General features: G+C 39.2%; 1 protein-coding gene across 5 annotated transcripts in view; it reads left to right on the top strand.

Moving 5' to 3' along the window:
• Positions 1-13,969, top strand: part of FUT8 (fucosyltransferase 8) — a 329,084-nt gene extending 315,115 nt beyond the window's left edge. For all 5 annotated transcript variants that reach the window (XM_055538372.1, XM_055538374.1, XM_055538371.1 and 2 more), the window contains 2 exons: positions 3,214-3,364; positions 12,871-13,969. In XM_055538372.1, the coding sequence (XP_055394347.1) occupies positions 3,214-3,364; positions 12,871-13,188 (469 nt within the window). In that variant the 3' untranslated portion in view covers positions 13,189-13,969. The remainder of the gene's footprint in view (positions 1-3,213; positions 3,365-12,870) is intronic.
• The last annotated feature ends 5,404 nt before the right edge of the window (positions 13,970-19,373 follow it).

Below are 19,373 nucleotides of genomic sequence, written 5' to 3' on the forward strand. Positions count from 1 at the left end.
TCCAAGGGATCTTCCTGACCCAGGGATTGAACCCAGATCTCCTGCTTAACAGGCAGGTTCTTTACCACTGAGCCACCAGGGAAGCCCAAAATAAACAGTAAATAAATATTATGTCCAGTGATAAGAGCCATGGAGAAAAATTAAGCAAGTAGAAGGGTTAAGGTTTGCCAAACTCCTCACCAAGAGCTACCATTTGAGCAGAGATACAAGGAGGAAGTAAGAGATAAAACCAAGTGGATGTCTGAGGAAAGAATGTTTGACAGTCACAGCTAGTTGATTAGCTAAATTTATTGAGCATTTACTGTATACCAGGTACTCTTCTAAGCCGTTTACAGTGCTTAATTTAATTATTAAAAAATTATATAAAGTAAGTACAATGATTATCCCTTTTGCATGTAACTTCTCAAAGTTGACAACTTAACTCTGATCTATCACATGTACTGAGAAAATTTATTCACTCTATACTGAAATATAATTAAACCTCTGATTCAGAGTAGAATTATTTGAACGTATGGTAGATTTTTTAAAGACATCCTGTTTCAATATTTTTAACACATATCCTCTCAGGACTACCACAATATTAGTTGGTGAACATCTACATGGAATTTACTAACATAAATTTATTAGAATGGTTTCTTTATCACCATTATTTGTTAAGATGGTGCTAATGGGGATTAGGGCTTCACCAGTAACTCGGCAGTCAAGAATCCATGTGCAATTCCTGAGACACGGAATTGATCCCTGGGAAGATCACTGGGTTGAAAGATCCCTTGGAGGAGGAAATGGCTATCTATCCACTCCAGTATTCTTGCCTGGGAAATCCATGGACAGAGGAACCTGGCGGACTACAGTCCCTGGGGTTACAAAGAGTCGGACACGACTGAAGTGACTGAGCATGCATGCGTGCCAGACCTACATATGGAAGTTAAAGGAGACAAGTCTGAAATACCACAAATTCTAAACTAAAAATTTAAATGAGATTTAATCATGAGATTTATATTCTAAAGGAAAAGCTCAGTGACCAAATTTGAAAGCAGGTTGGAGCCTCCTAGAGAGGCAGAAGGCAATTGGGACTCCCCTTGATGATACAGACCCTGGCCACAGGCAGTGGGGAGCTCATTCTACCGCAGAGCCCCTGATGCTAGCAAGCTCCATTTTCAAGTCCTCCTTCTAGCCTGTTAGCACTGGGGGCTTATGTGCCCACTAGGTGATTGCCTCCAGTACTGGGATCCCCAGGCCCCAAAGCCAGCTGTGCTGGGACCTAGCACTTCCCACCAACAAGACCAGACCAGCCTTAGGACCTGCGCACCTGCAGTCAGGAACACCAGAACCCAGCCCCATCCAGCAGTGGGCTGGCACCAGCCCTAAGATTCCCCAGACCATGTAGCTGGCTGTGTCAGGACCCAGACCCACCCACCAGCCGCTAGCAGCCCCCACATAAGGCAGGACATGACAGCCAGCCAAGCTGAGAGCTAGCCCTCCCTCCCAGCCTGCCCACAGTAGTTGGCCCCAGCACAACAGAAGTGCCCCCTCAGCCCACATACAACCTCTGTTGACCAGAGGAGGGAGTATGTAGCTGGATCCCATAGGACATCTCCTACATAAGCTACTTCACCAAGAACAGAAAACATAACTGGCCTGTCTAATATATAGAAATAAACACAGAGAATTAAGCAAAAATGAAGTGACAAATAATGTGCTTCAAACAAAAGAACAAACCCCAGCAGAACTAAGCAAAGTGTAGATGAGCAATCTATCCATAACAACACCACAGAAATCAAAGGATCAAAAGAGATTACTGCAAACAACTACATGTGAATAAATGGACAACCTAGAAGAAATGGATAAATTCCTAGAAATTTATGGTTTTCCAAGACTAAATTAGGAAGAAATAGAAAATATGAACAAATCAATTACCAGGAATGGAACTGAATCAAGATTAATCAAAAAGCTTCCAACAAACAAAAGTCCAGGACCAGATGGCCCCATGGGTGAATTTTATGAAATATTTAAAGAAGAATTAATGCCTGTACTTCCAAAAAACTGAAGAAAGAAGACTTCTGAATTCATTCTACAAGGCAAAGGTCACCCTGATTCAAAAACCAGACGAAGATGCCACAAAAATTGAAACTTACAGACCAATATCATTGATAAGATACAAAAATCATTAACAGAATGTTAGCAAGCTGAATCCAACAATACATTAAAAGGATCATACACCATGATCATGTGGATATGAGGACAGTTCAATATTTGCAAATCCATCATTGCAACACACCACATTAACAAAACAAAGGATGAAAGTCATATGATCATCTCAAAAGGTGCAGAAAAAGCATTTGACAAAATTCTACATTTATTTATAATAAAACTCTAAGTGAATGTAGAAGAAATGTACCTCAGCATAGCAAAGGCTGTAATATGTGACAATCTCACAGCTAGCGTAATACTCAGCAGTGAAAAGCTGAAAGTTTTTCCTCTAAGATCAGGAAGAAGACAAAGATGGCCACTCTCACCACTTTTATTCAACGTAGTGTTGAATGTCCTAGCCACAGCAATTGAAAGTTGTTAAGACATTATATCCCTAGAGTTTTCATCACAAGGAAAAATTTTTTTTTGCCTTTTTAAAAAATGTTGTCTCTTTAGGAGATGAGGGATAGTGACTGAACTCGTTGTGGTAACCATTTCGTGACGTGTGTCAGTCAGTTCATTGTGCCTTACACTTATACGGTACTGTATGTCAATTATATATCAATAAAACTGGAAGAAAAAGACAATGTATAAATTACACTTTTAAAAAGATGAAAAGGATAGTTTAAGGATAAAAGTGGGAGAGGAATGTATAAAATGAAAATGTGTCGGTGTGAAAAAAAATGAAAGCAGGTTGAAAAAGCTCTTCAAGGTCACTCGTTAACAAAGAAAGAGCTTTCTATTTTCAATTATTTCATGAACTGAAAGGGACGTTCTGATGCATATGTGTCCTTTATATGACATGCCAATAACTTTTAACATAAAGGACACCCCAGAATGGTTTCTGCCCCATCAGTGGATTCAGAGATGCTTTGTCAGCTACTCTATTGAGTGCCAGAGTTAAAGCTCTCCTTACTGTTGGAAAGAGAGGCACGCCTGTGTAAAGAAAGTCCACCTCCTGTTGATAGGATACTACTTCCTGATAGAATTCTATGATTTCAGAGATTTTGTTTCTTTTTCCAGGTACCCCAATTATGAATTTATTAGTGATAACTCTATCTCTTGGTCAGCTGGACTACACAATCGATACACAGAAAATTCACTTCGAGGTGTGATCCTGGATATACACTTTCTCTCCCAGGCAGACTTCCTGGTGTGTACGTTTTCATCCCAGGTAAGCATTTTTAAATGGTCAGTACTCTGTGGTTATATTAGGTCAGGAAGTTCTTGGATCTTTTTTAAAAATGTTAGTTATCATGATTCAAGTGCAATGTTTGAATATTGGGAAATGATCTCTTTTATGAAAAGATGAGAAGATTCCAGAAAGCATAGCTTTTTGATTACATTGAACATTTAGTTGTTTGCAAGCAATTGTTGAATACATCTCTAATGAAGCCAGCTACTGGGGTTGTTGTAAAGTATTTGGCTTATTCACAGCATTTAACAGAAACAGCAAGTAAGTTTACTTCATACTTTCTGATTTTGCATACAATCAATACGTAACCAGAATCCATCCATTTCTACACATCAGTGCACTGATACTGAGAGACTTAAATGCTCAGCATTTTGACTCAGCAATTTGACTCATTGCTTTGTAGAAAATAAGAAAGAGGAAATGTAATTCCTCTTCAAGTCCTTTTACATTCGTACCTAGCAAGAAATAGTACAATATATTTAAGCAATAACATTATAATCATTCTTTAACTATTACAGAAAAACTATATGTTATTGGTTTGGTGTATGTTTTTATGAGTGTCCAATCAGCCTTATTTGCCCAGTGTAATATCAACATAGAAATATTTGTTGTGGATTTTATTCAGCTCTCTTATTTATGTGCATATTACTGGGTAGTTTATTCAACAAGCTATTAAATGGTTGTTTGTGCTCAGATCTATGCTGGGGTAGAGGGAATTTCATGGGATTGAAGATACAGATCTTAACCTGGTCCAGAATCTAGTGAGCAAAATATTCACATGAAATAACTAGAGAATAATTACCAAGAAATATAAAGCATGTAAGATAAATATATGCCTAAAAGCTTGAAGAAGCAGAGAAAAGAAAATGTGAAAAGGAAATTCACATCATTTACATGGGGATATACTGCAGAGAGTATAAAGAAAATAACAAGTTTTTTATTATGTGACAATGTACTTTATCACAATGGTGTGGTGTTATGATTGTTGGAAAGATACTTACCCCAACAAAGGCTGTATGAGATCCTTCGGTGTGGAATAAGACTACAACTTAAGACCCAAAGACAGCTACCCAGAACAGGAGTCACAAAGCAGCAGTCCTCATCAGAAGGGAAACGTGAAGGCATCCATAGCTGATATTTCTCCCTAAGTGGGGTTAGGATCCTATCATTGAAAAGGTCCCTTTTCTGTTCTGATGGGAGGTAGGGAGAGGAGTTGTAACTACCTAGTCCCTCTAAACTGCTTTTGATAATCTGGCTATGTGCCTGTGTGATCAACAGGTACAAATAACACATTTTCAAATGGTTGTTGTTAGAGCAATTGAATCAAGAATTTCCAGATGCACCATCTCCTCTTTAGGCGTAAATTTTAGGCCTAAAGTCTGTTCCTTCAGTCCAGGGTTTCTCAACCTGGCACCATTGACTTTGGGGGCTGGATAAGTTGCTGTGGGCCATCGTATTGTGCGCTATAGCATGGTTAGCAGCATCCGTGGCCAGTAGACCCTCATCTCAGGTTGTAACAGTCAACAATGTTTCCAGACCATTGCCAAATATCCCAGATTGGGGAAGTGGGAGGGCAAAATCGTCCTTGTGAGAACCACTGCTCTAACTATAAAGCTCTAAAATTAAACAAAGGGCTTTCCAGGTGGCTCAGTGGTAAAAGAATCCACCTGCCGATGCAGGAGACGCCAGTTCAATACCTGGATCGGAATGACCCCCCTGAAGGAAGAAATGGCAACCTTCTTCAGTATTTTTGCCTAGATAACCCCATGGACAGAGGAGTTGATCTTTGCCTACATAATCCCATGGGGTCGCAAAGAGTCGAACACACTGAGCGACTGAACGCATACACACACACTCAAAATTAAATATAAGCATGTCTAAACATTGGCAGATCTTACATGTAGGTAGACAGTGAGACTTACAAGTGCTCTGTGTTTTGCTTCCTTTCTTCCAGCTCTCTTTAATTAGGTCATTAGGCTCATTCTGGAAAGAAAAAAAAAATTTTTTTTTTTTCCTTTTCAGTGATGTGCTATAGAATTTTTGATCCTTATAGCCTCACAACTCTTTTGACCCAGAAGTCAGGAGCTCTGTCACTTCATGATAATGGAAACCTGTCCAGATTTGAAGAACATATTGTTCATACTTCTTTGTTCTATTTTATGCATAATATTAACCTCAGTGTGTTCTTCAGACCCCAGATCCAGAAAGACAGTTTATATGAAGACAGAGTGCTGAGAGGTCTGATTGTGTCCAAAGGAATAAGATTCGTGATTATATATTATATTGTTCGTTAAAACTCTTGGCAAGTCAAAGTTCATCCAAAAGAACTCTCCTAATTTGAACCAATATTTTGTGTCCCAAAATAGATTTGAATATCTCAGACATTTTATGTTAGGGTTCAGAATAAAAGTTTAATAGTAAAAATATCTTATATTTATATAATGAGTAGCAGTTTGCTAAATGTGATCATCTCCTTTCTTGATGACTAATGGGTCTAGCGTTTGATATTGTGGAATAATTCCACACTTGGTGATAAATCTTTGAGCTTACTTGCACTTAAGTATTTTTTGAAAATATTTTTAGTGTAAAGGCATTTGATACAGTTTAATATTTTTATGGTGTGAGTGAAGTTGGTTACTGGCTCATAGTTCCCTTGCCATAAATCAAAATCGGGATTTTTTTGAAAAATGCCCCCAAAATGTCTCAACAGCAGCAGCAGTGGAGTTTGAGAAAAACTCACTGATGGTATAAGTGTCGAGCTTTTAACTTCATAAGGCAGGGAATAAGAATGAAGCACTGTAGGTTCTGGGGTCACTCTACCTGGGTTTTAAATCCAACTTTGACCACTTAGTGACTGTGGCATTTGAACAAATTACTTAGACTATCACTGACTCTTTTTTCCCCTCCCTATAAAAATAGTAATAATAATACCTACTGCATAAAGTTTTTGTGAGGATTAAAGAGTTATTATAGGTAAAAAGCACAGAGAATAGTACTAAGCAATATATTAAATGCATTGTTAGCTGCTCTTATTTATATAGGAATAGGTATAGGACTATCTTTGCCTGTTAGACTCTACAGTATTTATGTGAGCAGCTCTTTTTCACATGGCCCCATTTCAGACTATATGTTCTCATATTTTAGAAGGAACATGAAACATGCTATTCAAGGACACCGTTACCTCTACTTATGGTCATAGGTGATGTGTAGGGTCCACACAGTCATTGTGTGCATTGATGCATGTAACGTTCGTCATAAAGAAGAACAAACAGTAACATTCAGCATATTAATTTCTATGCCAAGACACTGTCTTAACTTTCTTTAGCTTATTGAAGGACAGCATTACCATATAATGAATTTTATTTATTTATTTATTTATTTTTAATTTAATTTTATTTATTTTTTTATTTTTTATTTTTTTTGAAGATTTTAAATTTTATTTTATTTTTAAACTTTACATAATCTGCCACAAATCTAGCATGCCTGTGGCATATGTAAGAAAGCCTGCAGATTAATTTCCCTAAAGTTAAAACTATACATAAATTCACCTACATTTGCTACAGCAAATACTGTTACTTATCACTCACCCTTTGGGAATGAAGAGTTTTTGTTTTTTAAAATTCATTATACACACACACACACATATAATGAATTTTAAAAAACAAAAACTCTTCATTCCCAAAGGGTGAGTGATAAGTAACAGTATTTGCTGTAGCAAATGTAGGTGAATTTATGTATAGTTTTAACTTTAGGGAAATTAATCTGCAGGCTTTCTTACATATGCCACAGGCATGCTAGAAAGTGGGAAGGGGGGCAAGAAAATAAAACAATGAGAACCAAATCTCAGCCCAGAATAAAACATGGACAACCAACTTTCAAATTTTCCTTGATGATAATCTCATTTCAAGAAATGGTGAGAAGGAATAAAAGTTCAGACTGTTCTTCATAATGCTTTGGCAGTCCTACAGCTTCAGTCATGTAAACCTTCTGTCTCCTGTACACTACTACCCTTTAGAGCGTTTATGCTGTATAACAAGTGAGCTTATCTGTTGACGGTGTGCTATTGTAGAAAATCCTGAAGAATAAAATGCGTTGTTGGAGGGAAATTGCAAGGCCTGGCTGATGTTTGAGAAACTATAGGCAGAAATGTCATGACTCCTTAATCAGGATTCTTTATAAGGTTTTGGATCCATTCTTCTCAGCCTGAGGGCTTCTAAACATCCTTGGTTTTATATCCACAAATAAGGTCTGGGAATTGTCTCTCCTTAAGTGAAAAGTTTTTAAAGCCAAGAATATGACTCTGCTCTCTAATTTTGTTACTGTTGTTACTCTTAGTTTTCTGAATTCTTTCATCAAAGCTTTTTCTCAAAGCCAGGTTTGTCCTAAAAGCTTCATAAATTGAAGAAAACAAGCTTTAGGATTTAGTCTGAAATTTAGAGGCAGTATTTTTCAAGAACATCAACTAAGTTTTGAAAGCTATGCAGTGAGTCATATTCCAGACTATTCTACCAAATACTCTAACCTTGTTCCGTGTTACTGGAAGTTGTGTATGCCCTAAGCATCTACTGTGTGGTTTATTTTCATATTTAATGAAACCGTCTTAAATCTGAAGCAAAGAAATTACATTTGGAGAAATAACAGCAGTTGACAGCTCACTCAGTTGCAGATGGGCAAAATATCAGAAGGGTTTTTTTTTTTTTTTTTAATACTGCCTATCAAGTTTTAGAATCAGGTTTTATCACTTGAAATCTCATTTACAAAAATGGTTGTAGATGTCCATTTTAAAGACTATAGGTAATCGACGTTTTTTAAGGAGCAGTCAATATTTGTTCAGTAGTTTCTCCGTCATTAAAATCACCATAGGACAAAATTTTTCCCCCCTGCGACACTTCCTCTGGCATTCTTGATGCAACATTCTTATGGCATTTTCTGTTGTTTCATTTCAAATCACACACAACACAACTGGCTTCGTCATACTTTGCATCAGATTTTGGAAAGCCCAGAAGGAGAAGCCAGACACTGATTTTATTTCCAGACAGACAGCTCTGGATAGGGATCTCCGTGGAGGTGTGGTTATGAAATAGCAGCAGATACTGTCCTCTCACTGAAGAGCAAAATAGAGCAGTTTACAGTAAAAACGCATAGATACCCCAGCCTCACACAGAGAGACACGAGCCCACTTCCAACATTTCACACTTGGGAGATCTTTCTGGCCCTGTCTGTTTTGACAAAAAAACAATATCCCATCTGCTCTCAGGAAGCTTTGGAGGTTCATGCAAAGCTCAGCTGGTTGTTAGGGACAAAATTCAGACTTTCCTTGGACTTTCCTTCCTTTTTAAATTTTTTTCTTAATACAGTCAATCTATGTTTTATCCCTTGGCAGGATTTTTGCTCTTACTCATAACTGTGTGCTTAGTAGTGTTCTAAAAACAATAGAGTGACACGTCAGCAGTGAGTGAAATAAGGCATGCTGCATGTGGCCGTCCGCTGCTCTGCAAACCATGGAGACTGCTCCTCTCAGTCCTGCTACCTGTCAAGTATCAAAGATGAGTACTGACATCAGCTGGGAGGTGTCATTTACCTGCCATGTGATTTGGATTTGTAACACCCAGAGAGGACGCCTGGAGTGATTAAATGCAAACATTGACACTGTAGTCAGCTTTCTAACTCTTTACAGTAAATTGCCCCCTGGTTAACATAGAGATAAAATTTAATTACTCAGAATGTTCTATATGGATCTTAAGGATTAATATCACCAGTGGACTTGCATCTCAGCTGCTGGACTGGTATTATACATGGAGCAGTATTCATTCAGAAGGTATTTATTGAATGGCTACTTTGAGGCAGGCACTATTCTAGGTTCTTATCCTAACACTCTAAGGCAGTCGAGTGTGTGGTTTAGAGACAAAGTCCTAATTACATTTCTGCCATTTCAGTCAGTTCAGTTCAGTCTCTCAGTCTTTGCGACCCCATGGACTGCAGGATGCCAGGCTTCCCTGTCCATCACCAACCCCCGGAGCTTACTCAAACTCATGTCTGTTGAGTCGGTGATGCCATCCAACCATCTCATTCTCTATTGTCCCCTTCTCCTCCAGCCTTCAGTCTTCCCCTCCAGCCTTCAGTCTTCCCCAGCATCAGGGTCTTTTCCAGTGAGTCAGTTCTTCATGTCAGGTGGCCAAAGTATTCTGCCATTTACTAACCCCTTTATTCATTTTGTTTAATATTTGGAAATATTAGTATAGTTTCTTCAGCTATAAAATATAAATAATAGTAACCAAGTTACAGGGTTGTTGTGAGAGTTAAATGAGTTGAGAAAAAGTGTGTGTACAAGCCCAGCTATTAGAACAGTGGTCAGTAGGCTCACCTGCTCTCATTATTGCCATTATTATAAGAAGGAGCCCCTTTTATTGGCCCACCTCTGTATCTGAAAGCTCTACCATTTGTAATTTCTTTGGCTTAAGGAAGTATGTATGTTATCCATCAGGTTAATACATCAAAAACTATTGATTGTTGTTGTTCGGACACTAAGTCAGGACCGACTCTGCAACTCTGTGGACTATATTATGCCAGGCTCCTCTGTCCTCCACTATCTCCTGGAATTTGCTCAAATTCATGTCCATTAAGTTAATGATGCTGTCTGACCATCTCATTCCTCTGCCACTCCCTTCTCCTTTTGCTTTCAATCTTTCCCAGCATCAGGGTCTTTTCCAGTGAGATGGCTCTGCATCAGGTGGCCAAAGTATGAGAGCAACTATTGCTGCTGCTGCTGCTGCTGCTAAGTCGCTTCAGTCATGTCTGACTCTGTGCAACCCATAGATGGCAAACACCAGGCTCCCCCGTCCCCGGGATTCTTCAGGCAAGAACACTGGAGTGGGTTGCCATTTCCTTCTCCAGTGCAGGAAAGTGAAAAGTGAAAGGGAAGTCGCTCAGTCATGTCCGACTCTTCGCGACCCCATGGACTGCAGCCTACCAGGTTCCCCCGTCCCTGGGATTCTCCAGGCAAGAACACTGGAGTGGGTTGCCATTTCCTTCTCCAATGCATGAAAGTGAAAAAATAAAGTGAAGTCGCTCAGTCGTGTCCGACTCTTAGCGACCCCATGGACTGCAGCCCACCAGGCCCCTCCGTATTGCTACCAAACATAAACTGATCATTAGGAATACCCTCAAAAGAAAGCACATTCCTAAGGGTGTGGGACTGAAGGCAGTGTTGTTTTTATGAGAATGAGAAGTTAATTAGTGAAAGGGGAAGACACATCAGGGTCCATTGCCATGATGGACATTGTGGTCATCCCAAGGCAGTATAAGATCTAGTATCCCTGACTAGGGATAATTGAAAAGGGGGTGGAGGGGCCCTGAAAATACAACTCAGGTTTTCCCGAGGCCTGCCTTGGCCTTACGCTATCTAAAATGTGAGCATGGGGAATAGGATCTGCAAGAAAAAACATGCTTAGCAGTTAACAAGTATACACATTCTGCCTAGGTTCAAAACCTGAATATGCCACTTATTAATAGTATAACTCTGGCCATTTTCCTTAACTGATCTTTGACATCCATAAAACAAACATGATAGAATATTATGGGACTCCTGACAATTAAATTTGACCTTGGAAGCAATGTCTGACAGAAAAAACTAAGTAAAACTCAGTAAATATTAACCTCTGTCATTGTTATTGTACTTTGCTACTATTGGAGCTGCTTTGTTTTAATTATTTAGATTCTTTCCAAAATCTTCACTTGATTTTGCGTACCCTGTATGGGCCTCTGACTAAATATGAAGTTCAAGTTCAAAATCTTTTTTAGCCTCATTTTGTTATAGTTTCAGTATTCTACCAGTGATGTCAATCATACTGTGACATTCCCAATATAAAATTAGTTTATTGACAAAGTAGCAGATTTGAAAGCAAACTTATTCTCTTGGTTCTATGTCTAGTTGAAATCCTAGCACTAGAATTAGTCCCTATCTGCAAAATTAAAAATACTATCTAAACTTTAGTTTTATTTGCAAATTACATATGGCAATTAAGAAGTGCCCCTCCAGTTCCTGAAATTCAGATTTTTTTAAAGACTTAAGTTGATTATTAACCTAATCAGATTCTATTTACTCATAACACTTAAGAATTCAGTTTTGATATTGTGAATGCCAAAGTTTTTAAGAACTACTGGGTACCTTAAATTGCTCCACTGAGAAGATTAAGAGTTATTATTAGCATCATTTTAAATATGTGCAAAAGTATTGATATAGGGTCAATAAAATCGGAGAAGGCGATGGCACCCCACTCCAGTACTCTTGCCTGGAAAATCCCAGGGACGGAGGAGCCTGGTAGGCTGCAGTCCATGGGGTCGCAAAGAGTCGGACATGACTGAGCGACTTCCCTTTCACTTTTCGCTTTCATGCATTGGAGAAGGAAATGGCAACCCACTCCAGTGTTATTGCCTGGAGAATCCCAGGGACGGGGGAGCCTGGTGGGCTTCCATCTATGGGGTCGCACAGAGTTGGACACGACTGAAGTGACTTAGCAGCAGTAGCAGGGACAATGAAGCTTCATTAACTGAGATAACTAACTACAACTGTAGATGAAGAAAAATTTGACTTCAGTTGAGTCCTCTGTTTATAGTATATAATGGAAGAATTTTCTAAGTAAAATGATAGTATTCTCTTTTGTTTTCACTCATTCTTAAAAAAGTTTCTGAAACCCATTTACTATATAATGAATATATTTGTTAGTTGTTTAAAATGTTATACCTCCATTAAGATAGTTTACCTTTATTAGCAAGTCTGAAGTTCAAGGACTGTGGAATTTCAGCTGCCATCCAGTGAGAATGATAGGTGTTCTTTGGACAGAGGAATCTTTTAAGTAGCCTTAAATGCATCAGGTAGATGCACCTTCCCCAAAGCTAGTTCTTCTTGTTTCAATCTAGACTGCTGCTATCTACACATCACACACAAAACTCTTCAGAACAGAAGTGGCAGATATGTTTTAGCTCATTTGGCAATAGTTGATTATCAGTAATTACATGAGTTTCTGTTGAGAAGAGTTCTGAGACCAGATCTAAATTAGCAGGAAAGAGTATGTGATTTATTAACACTGAATGAAAGAAAGGGAGCAGCAGCATTTGTGTAAAGTATTTATAATCCTGAACCTTAAAGTTCACCAAGGGCACAGACTATGTTATTTTTGCCCAGCACTCTGTGGCTCTTTAATAAGTGTTTATTCTCAAAATACTTTGCACTACATATACATATCCTTTTTTTTCTCTGCGAGATCCTAATTGTAATTGTCTTTTATGTTTAGAAAAAAGATACAGGCAAAGAAATGAAGAATGACTTTGTACCATCATCTGAGAGCAAATGGATTGTGGCTAGAATCTACTCATTCTCTCAGCCCTGGTCCTAGTTTAGTCCCTGTCTCTTTGGCAAGGGCTCTCAGATTGCTACAAAGGCGATCTCACATGTACTAACAGATTTTTTTTCATGCTTTCCCAAGGTCTGTCGAGTTGCTTATGAGATCATGCAGACGCTGCATCCCGATGCCTCTGCAAACTTCCATTCTTTGGATGACATCTACTATTTTGGAGGCCAAAATGCCCACAACCAGATTGCTATTTATCCTCATGAACCTCGAACTGCGGATGAAATCCCCATGGAACCTGGAGATATCATTGGCGTGGCTGGAAATCACTGGGATGGCTATTCTAAAGGTGTCAACAGAAAACTGGGAAGGACGGGCCTGTATCCCTCCTACAAAGTTCGAGAGAAGATAGAAACGGTCAAGTACCCCACGTACCCTGAGGCTGAGAAATAAAGCTTAGATGGACCAGAAAGACCACCAAACTCAGTTCAAACCATTTGAGCCAAACAGTACGTGAAGAAGGCCCCAACCTAACAGCCCGTGGTTAAAATTAGTCAACATCTTCAGCATCAGGAGCAGCTGGGATCTGACAGATGCTTCATTGGCGGAACTGCTCTTTAACAAGGGCTACAGTGCCCATAAACCCATGCACAGTCCAATAATGTACTCACGTATAACATGCAAACAGATTGTTTTCTACGTTACCCCTTCTTTCAAGACTATGTCCCCATGAAACAAACACTGCCACATTGTGTAATTTAAGTGACACAGACATTTTGTGTGAGACTTCAAACATGGTGCCTATACCTGAGAGACTTGTGTGACCAAATGAGATGACTTGAATAGTTCCCTCTTGTGGGGAGCTTGATTCTCAGCCAGTGGTGGTATTGTAACCACTGAATTCACTCCAGTCAACAGAATTCAGAATGAGAATGGATGTTTTTGTCTGGAATTTTTTTTTTTTTTTTTTTGAGTAATTGCACCGGTTCATCCACCTCATCATTAATAAGTGAAGGATACAACAGAAATTAAAATATTCACACTCCATTAGGAACTTTTGTAAAACAATGCCATGAACAGATTCTTTAGTACTCAATGTTTCTGGACATTCTCTTTGATAACAAAAAATAAATTTTAAAAAGAGGAATTTTGTGGAGTTTCTAGAATTTTATATCAAATGATGATGTAGCCAGCATTATAATGGAAAATGATGATAAAAAGAGGAGTTTTACAGTTTTTCTGCTTTACTTTTTTATTTTTCTGTTTTGGATTGAATGGCTTAGCTCAGAGAGTCATTGGTCCATTTGAACACTGAATAAGTTTAGTTGGTGCACGTTATAGAGTTGCTCAGAACACTCTTTGGGAGTTTTTATTTTACTATGAATATTTTGGACCTTGTTTATTTGTTTTAATTAATCAAATAATCGTACTCCTTGCTGTTAGAGGAACTATCCCCTCCATTTCTGAACTAATAATTTCAGGCTTGTTCTTTCTTACTGGGGCTATTGTCACTTTTTGTGAGTTGAGTCCTGTTATTTCAGCCAAGAAATGATTTTGTACCCTTTGCTATCATGTCCTGCTTTTGAGAGTACCGGGAATCTGTGGTGTTGGGAAGCTGGCTCTGTTTCTGAAATGCGTGTCCAACAGTATATAGAGTTTGGTGAACAAAGTAGAGGGAAACTGGTATGAGACCAAAAATGAACTTGGGATTATCTCATCCAGGTATTTCTTTTTAGTAATTCTACATCAGAATCACTTCAAAAGACAAGACTTTGATGCCCCCTATGCTTTCTCTCTGAACGTCACTTTTCTCCTTATAAGATCACTTGCTCTTCAGCAGTCTGCCTCTTTATAGATGCCTGGAAGGAGTATTTCATAGCATCGTTTTACCTTCTGAAAGAAAATTTTGATCCATATAGGAACCAGTAGCAGGCCTGGTATTAAATTTTAGGAATCCTAGACAAAAAAATCCTCTCCTTCATGTCATCTCTAAATGAAAATGCCTGTGTATAAAATATCCCCACCAAACTTCCCTAAATTCTTCCTACTTTTCCAGTCAAGTCTCCCAGATCTAACTGTTTAGTATTAGTAAGCAATTTTCAATTTAGTTTTGGTACAAGTAAGTCATTTGAGACAAAAATTTCCAACTGAGCAGAGGTACTTTGAAATGCGAGTTATTTTCTAATTCTCATCTCACTTGTCATCAGAGCATCAGTAACCATGGGTTTTTATTTCCTCTGCTGAGATATCTTTTTATTCATTATGAGCTCATTTTCTTCTGCTTCTTTGAACATAGTTGTTATAATTGCTTTAAAACCCTTTTCTGCTAAGTCTAATACCTAATTAATCTCAAAGTTGGTCTCTATTTGTCTTTTCTCTAGAGAAAGAATCACATTTTTCTGGTTATTCAAATATTAAGTAAATTTAGATTGTATCTTGAATATTGTAAGTGTTTATGTTGTAGATTCTGTTATATTCCTCTGAAAAACACTGATGTTTTTGTTTGTGCAGACATTTAACTTCATTGGACTCAAACTGTAAATGGTGTCTTGGGCAACAGCACAAAATCTAAATTATTTTATCTTTACCTGGAGTCTGCCCCATACATATATGGTTTAGGAGTCAACTAGAGATGAGGGTAGATTTTACACATAGAATTTGAAGCCCTTTCTTTGGCTTTCTGTATTCTGAGATTTCCATCCTCACTTTCCAGCAGCTGTCATTGCTCTGATTCTGTGACGTCCTCTGCTTCTTCAGCCAGAAAGATGGCAGTTTTCTATCCACCTAAAAGCCATAAAAATGGAAAACTCATCTTGTACCTTTCCCTTCTTTCAAGTTTCAGTCTCTTTCCAGAGTTCGTCTGCTACTTCAGTGACTTTGAGTAGCTTTTTCGTATTTTGTCAAATGTTGATCATTGTTATCCATTGGAAGATCTGTTCAGTAGGTGCTAAAACTTTGTCATACAGGAAGTGAAACTCTGAAGCAGAGATTTAAAATGAAAAAGTATGGTGGGGGAGGGAAGAGTCTCTGTTTAGATTCTGACCTTAATAGCTTTAAGCAGGAAGAAAAACAAAACTACCAAATTGTTTAACCTGCGGGTGTGAATGGCTAATGAATACCGCTGACCACGTCCTTCTGAATAGCTTTTCTTAGCCACGTTTTTGCAAATCATCAAGTACATGCCATACAGGCTGCCCTGGTGGGAGGACTGACATTTCTTCATCACTGTTGTAATTTCTCCATGAAAATCTGGTACTTTCGAAGTCTGCATGGTTTTGGATCAAGTGGCCAAGGCAAAGATTGGGGTCTTTTCCTTGTTACTAGACCCATTTCTGAAAGAGCCTTACCTAGAACAAAGTTATTAGCCTGATCTCATTGAATTTGGATACCGGTGTAATGCACACTAAAGTCAAAACAGTTACAAAAGTTCTTCCTGGTCCTGCCACTCAAGTCTGATTTAGTGCTGAGCTGAACTTAAAGAGACCATGCCTGTTGTCAAAGTGCTCTCAGCCCTCTTCCAGGATTTCTTTGTGTCCCAAGTGAATGAGACTCGTTGCTTCCCTCTCTGATCTTTAGGTTTTTTCCTATCATATAGAGCATAGCCTGTTGAGAACATGAATGGCCTCAGCTTCTGAGGGGCTTGAGAGTTTATAAGAGAAAAAGCACATGTAAAAAGCTATCTCACAGAGTGATTATTGTCATCATCTTTTAGTTAGAATGCAATCACTGTGTATTCTTTAAGAAGGAAAAGTATTGGGGTCTAAATGGTGCCTCTAGAAGAATGTCCTCTGTCTCAGTGAAAATAAATCTCTTTTATTTGAGGTGCAGCAGACATGTCCTCTTTGACCACAGCCAACTGCCTGATACTTCATTTGTTCTCCTGGGAGGCTGTACAATAGCCAGGATCAATAGTCTGTACAGAATAGTTGTATGGTTTGGGAACTTGGCAATAACACCCTAATTTATGCCAGATGCAGACTCTGGGTAATTTTTTAAATGCAGTGCCCAGAAGGAAGCATGAAGGAGAAGTTGCCTTGGCGATTACTGGTTCTTGACAGCAGTCTCTGTCTTGGAAACAGGAAGAAGCTGTTCCAGGATCCTTGGCAGGGCAGACACAGGCCACGGCAAGTTCTTTGGCTTCAACTTTCACTGACGTTATGCATGTTTGAAGTTGCCCTTCAACAGTACATTCATTTTTGGTTCCTTCATACAAGTCAGAATCTCTGAGTACCTAATCAGCAGTTCAGCCTTGCCATCTGCAGTCCAGTTAAATTGCCACCTGCTTTTTCCTCTCCTTATTCTTAAGACAATCTTGAGTTTATCTGTCTACAGAAAATGATCTCATGTGAATGGTTCCTTTGTTATTGTTCCATTGTTCACGCAGTTCCTATGCTAATTACTTAGACTATAGTTTTGTCATTGGCATCTCCCAGATAACAAGGAAACCTCAGCCCTCTTGGACAATTTGAGGTAATATAGGCCTGAATCTGAGATATAATGGTGCTGTTAATACTGTGTATTCGTGGGCATTTAACTTAAGCTAAACATTTCAAAGGTTTTTTTTAACAAATCAGTGTCCTTATACTCAAGGGGAATGTGGCCAGGGCATCCTTTGCTTAAAAACGATGTCAATCAGAACAGAACCTGCACTTTTTTAAAAAGCAGTGTATCGAAGGTCATGGCCATAACCATTTGATGTTTTGGGAAGAGAGCCAGGAAGAGAGTTCAGAGCTCCTGCTGACCTGTCATCTGTAACTGTAACCTCTCCTCCTTTTTTGAGTCAGTGTCCTGTGGAGGCTATTGTTCCCTAACTGCCTGTGTGGGTAGAGAAAAGGCCATTAACCAAGAAAAAGCAGCATGTTTGTTTACCACCCAGCTGGGCATGAGAGCATCTGGTGGAGGCTGGGAATGTGCACTGCTTTGTACAGAAAGCACAGATAGTTTGGACTGTGGGTGTGGTCAGCAGTCTGAGGAATGCTGGGACTTGGGGTTTCTGGCTAGTCTTAAGCTCCCTAGTGGATTGCAGCCCCTAAGAATTTTCTGGCCCAGCACAGAAAATGAAGGGAAGTTAAGTGTGTGCAAAGTCAGAAGACCAGTTCTCCATTTTGTTTCTCCTTGTCATAGTGCCTACGAGCTGATACGTTCCTGTACCTCAGATTCTCTAGAGGAAAGATCAGTAATACTGAAAATCTCTGAACTGGGGTTGAGAACAACTGGCCTTCCATTTTGTCTCTGCCATTGAATGTCACATCATTCTCAGAGTTCCATTTTCTTCATCTGTGAACAGAATTGTTTGGATTTAATCAGAGTTTGTAAATGTTACTGTCTGTTTGGGTTCCATGTGTCTAAATTGGGTAGCTACTACTCAGCCTCAGCAGATTATTGTGCTAAGGCATAATGTGGCCAGGTCCTTGCTTTTCAAGAGAAGCCAAATCTATTTTTATACAAAAATTTTAAATACTAGTATCTAATTAAAAAAATGTAAGACACTAAAGAGTATAGAAGAGACATCAGTGGCTACTTTGAGTCTCTGGTCCACTAGTTTACAACCTCTGGGCTAGATGTGGAAAGTGCTCATGTCAGGACTCTGTCTCTGGAAAGGACTGGTCAGATGGCTAACAGCTGTACAGCGCTTTCAGGTTCGGTTGCTGTGTATGTCCTAATTCTTGGGCAGTGTCTGCTCGGCTGGCTCTCATCCTGGGCTCAGAAGTAACTTAACGTGCTGAAGACAGCTGTCGCTGTGACAGCTCAAACCCTGGGTCCCTCTCAGACTTGGTCTTGAGGGTCCTCGCTGGCTGTGCTCCAGCGGCCCTGACCACCCGTCTTGCTTTCCTGCAGTCAGGCTCACAGACCAGCGATGACTCCACAGCCCATCAGCTGAGCCGCCACCTCAGGGAGTCCCTGCCGTTCTTCTCTATTACATCCAAACATCAGGATGTCAGAGCATGCCTCAAGTCTGCTTCACGGTGTAGAGAGGTTGGGAACTTGTCAATAACACCCGAATCTATGCCGGATGCAGACTCTGGGGTATTTTTACGGGGATTTTTGGTAGTCTTTAAGAAAGTATGGTGAACTAAGAGGTGGTAAATGCTTGAAAATGAGCAGATATTTTTGTTTTTAAAAACGAGAAGAGAGACTACCACCATACACATTGATAAATTTGACAAGTCCTAAGTAAGGCTTCAAACTAGATTATTAAAAAGTTAACAGTGATAGCTATGTAAAAACCAGACATATCAGACTAATCCTATTTCTTACTTTGCATACACTTTGGAGTAATGAGCATTACAATAATAGCCAACATTTATTGAGCACTTGCTGTGTACCTGGGGTTTCTCCAGGTACTTAACTTATGATCACCATAATCATAAAGTAGGTACTATCATTACTCCATTTTATTAACTAGGAAACTGAAGCTTTGCCTGTGACAGAGCCAGGATGCAAATGCAGAATGCCTGGCTTTTAACCGCTCAAGGAATGCTGTGTTGCTGCATACTGTCTCTAGGATTTCAGCTTGGCAGTAACTGTTATTGTGGACAAAGTAGAGCAGCTGAGGCTACATGAGCATTTATTCAAAAGGTTTGATTAACTCAGTGTCTGCTGGTTTGTCATAGAGCTCTAGGCTGACTTGTTCACAT

This window comes from Bubalus kerabau, chromosome 10 (genome assembly GCF_029407905.1).
Source record: "Bubalus kerabau isolate K-KA32 ecotype Philippines breed swamp buffalo chromosome 10, PCC_UOA_SB_1v2, whole genome shotgun sequence".
Taxonomy (NCBI): Eukaryota; Metazoa; Chordata; class Mammalia; order Artiodactyla; family Bovidae; genus Bubalus; species Bubalus kerabau.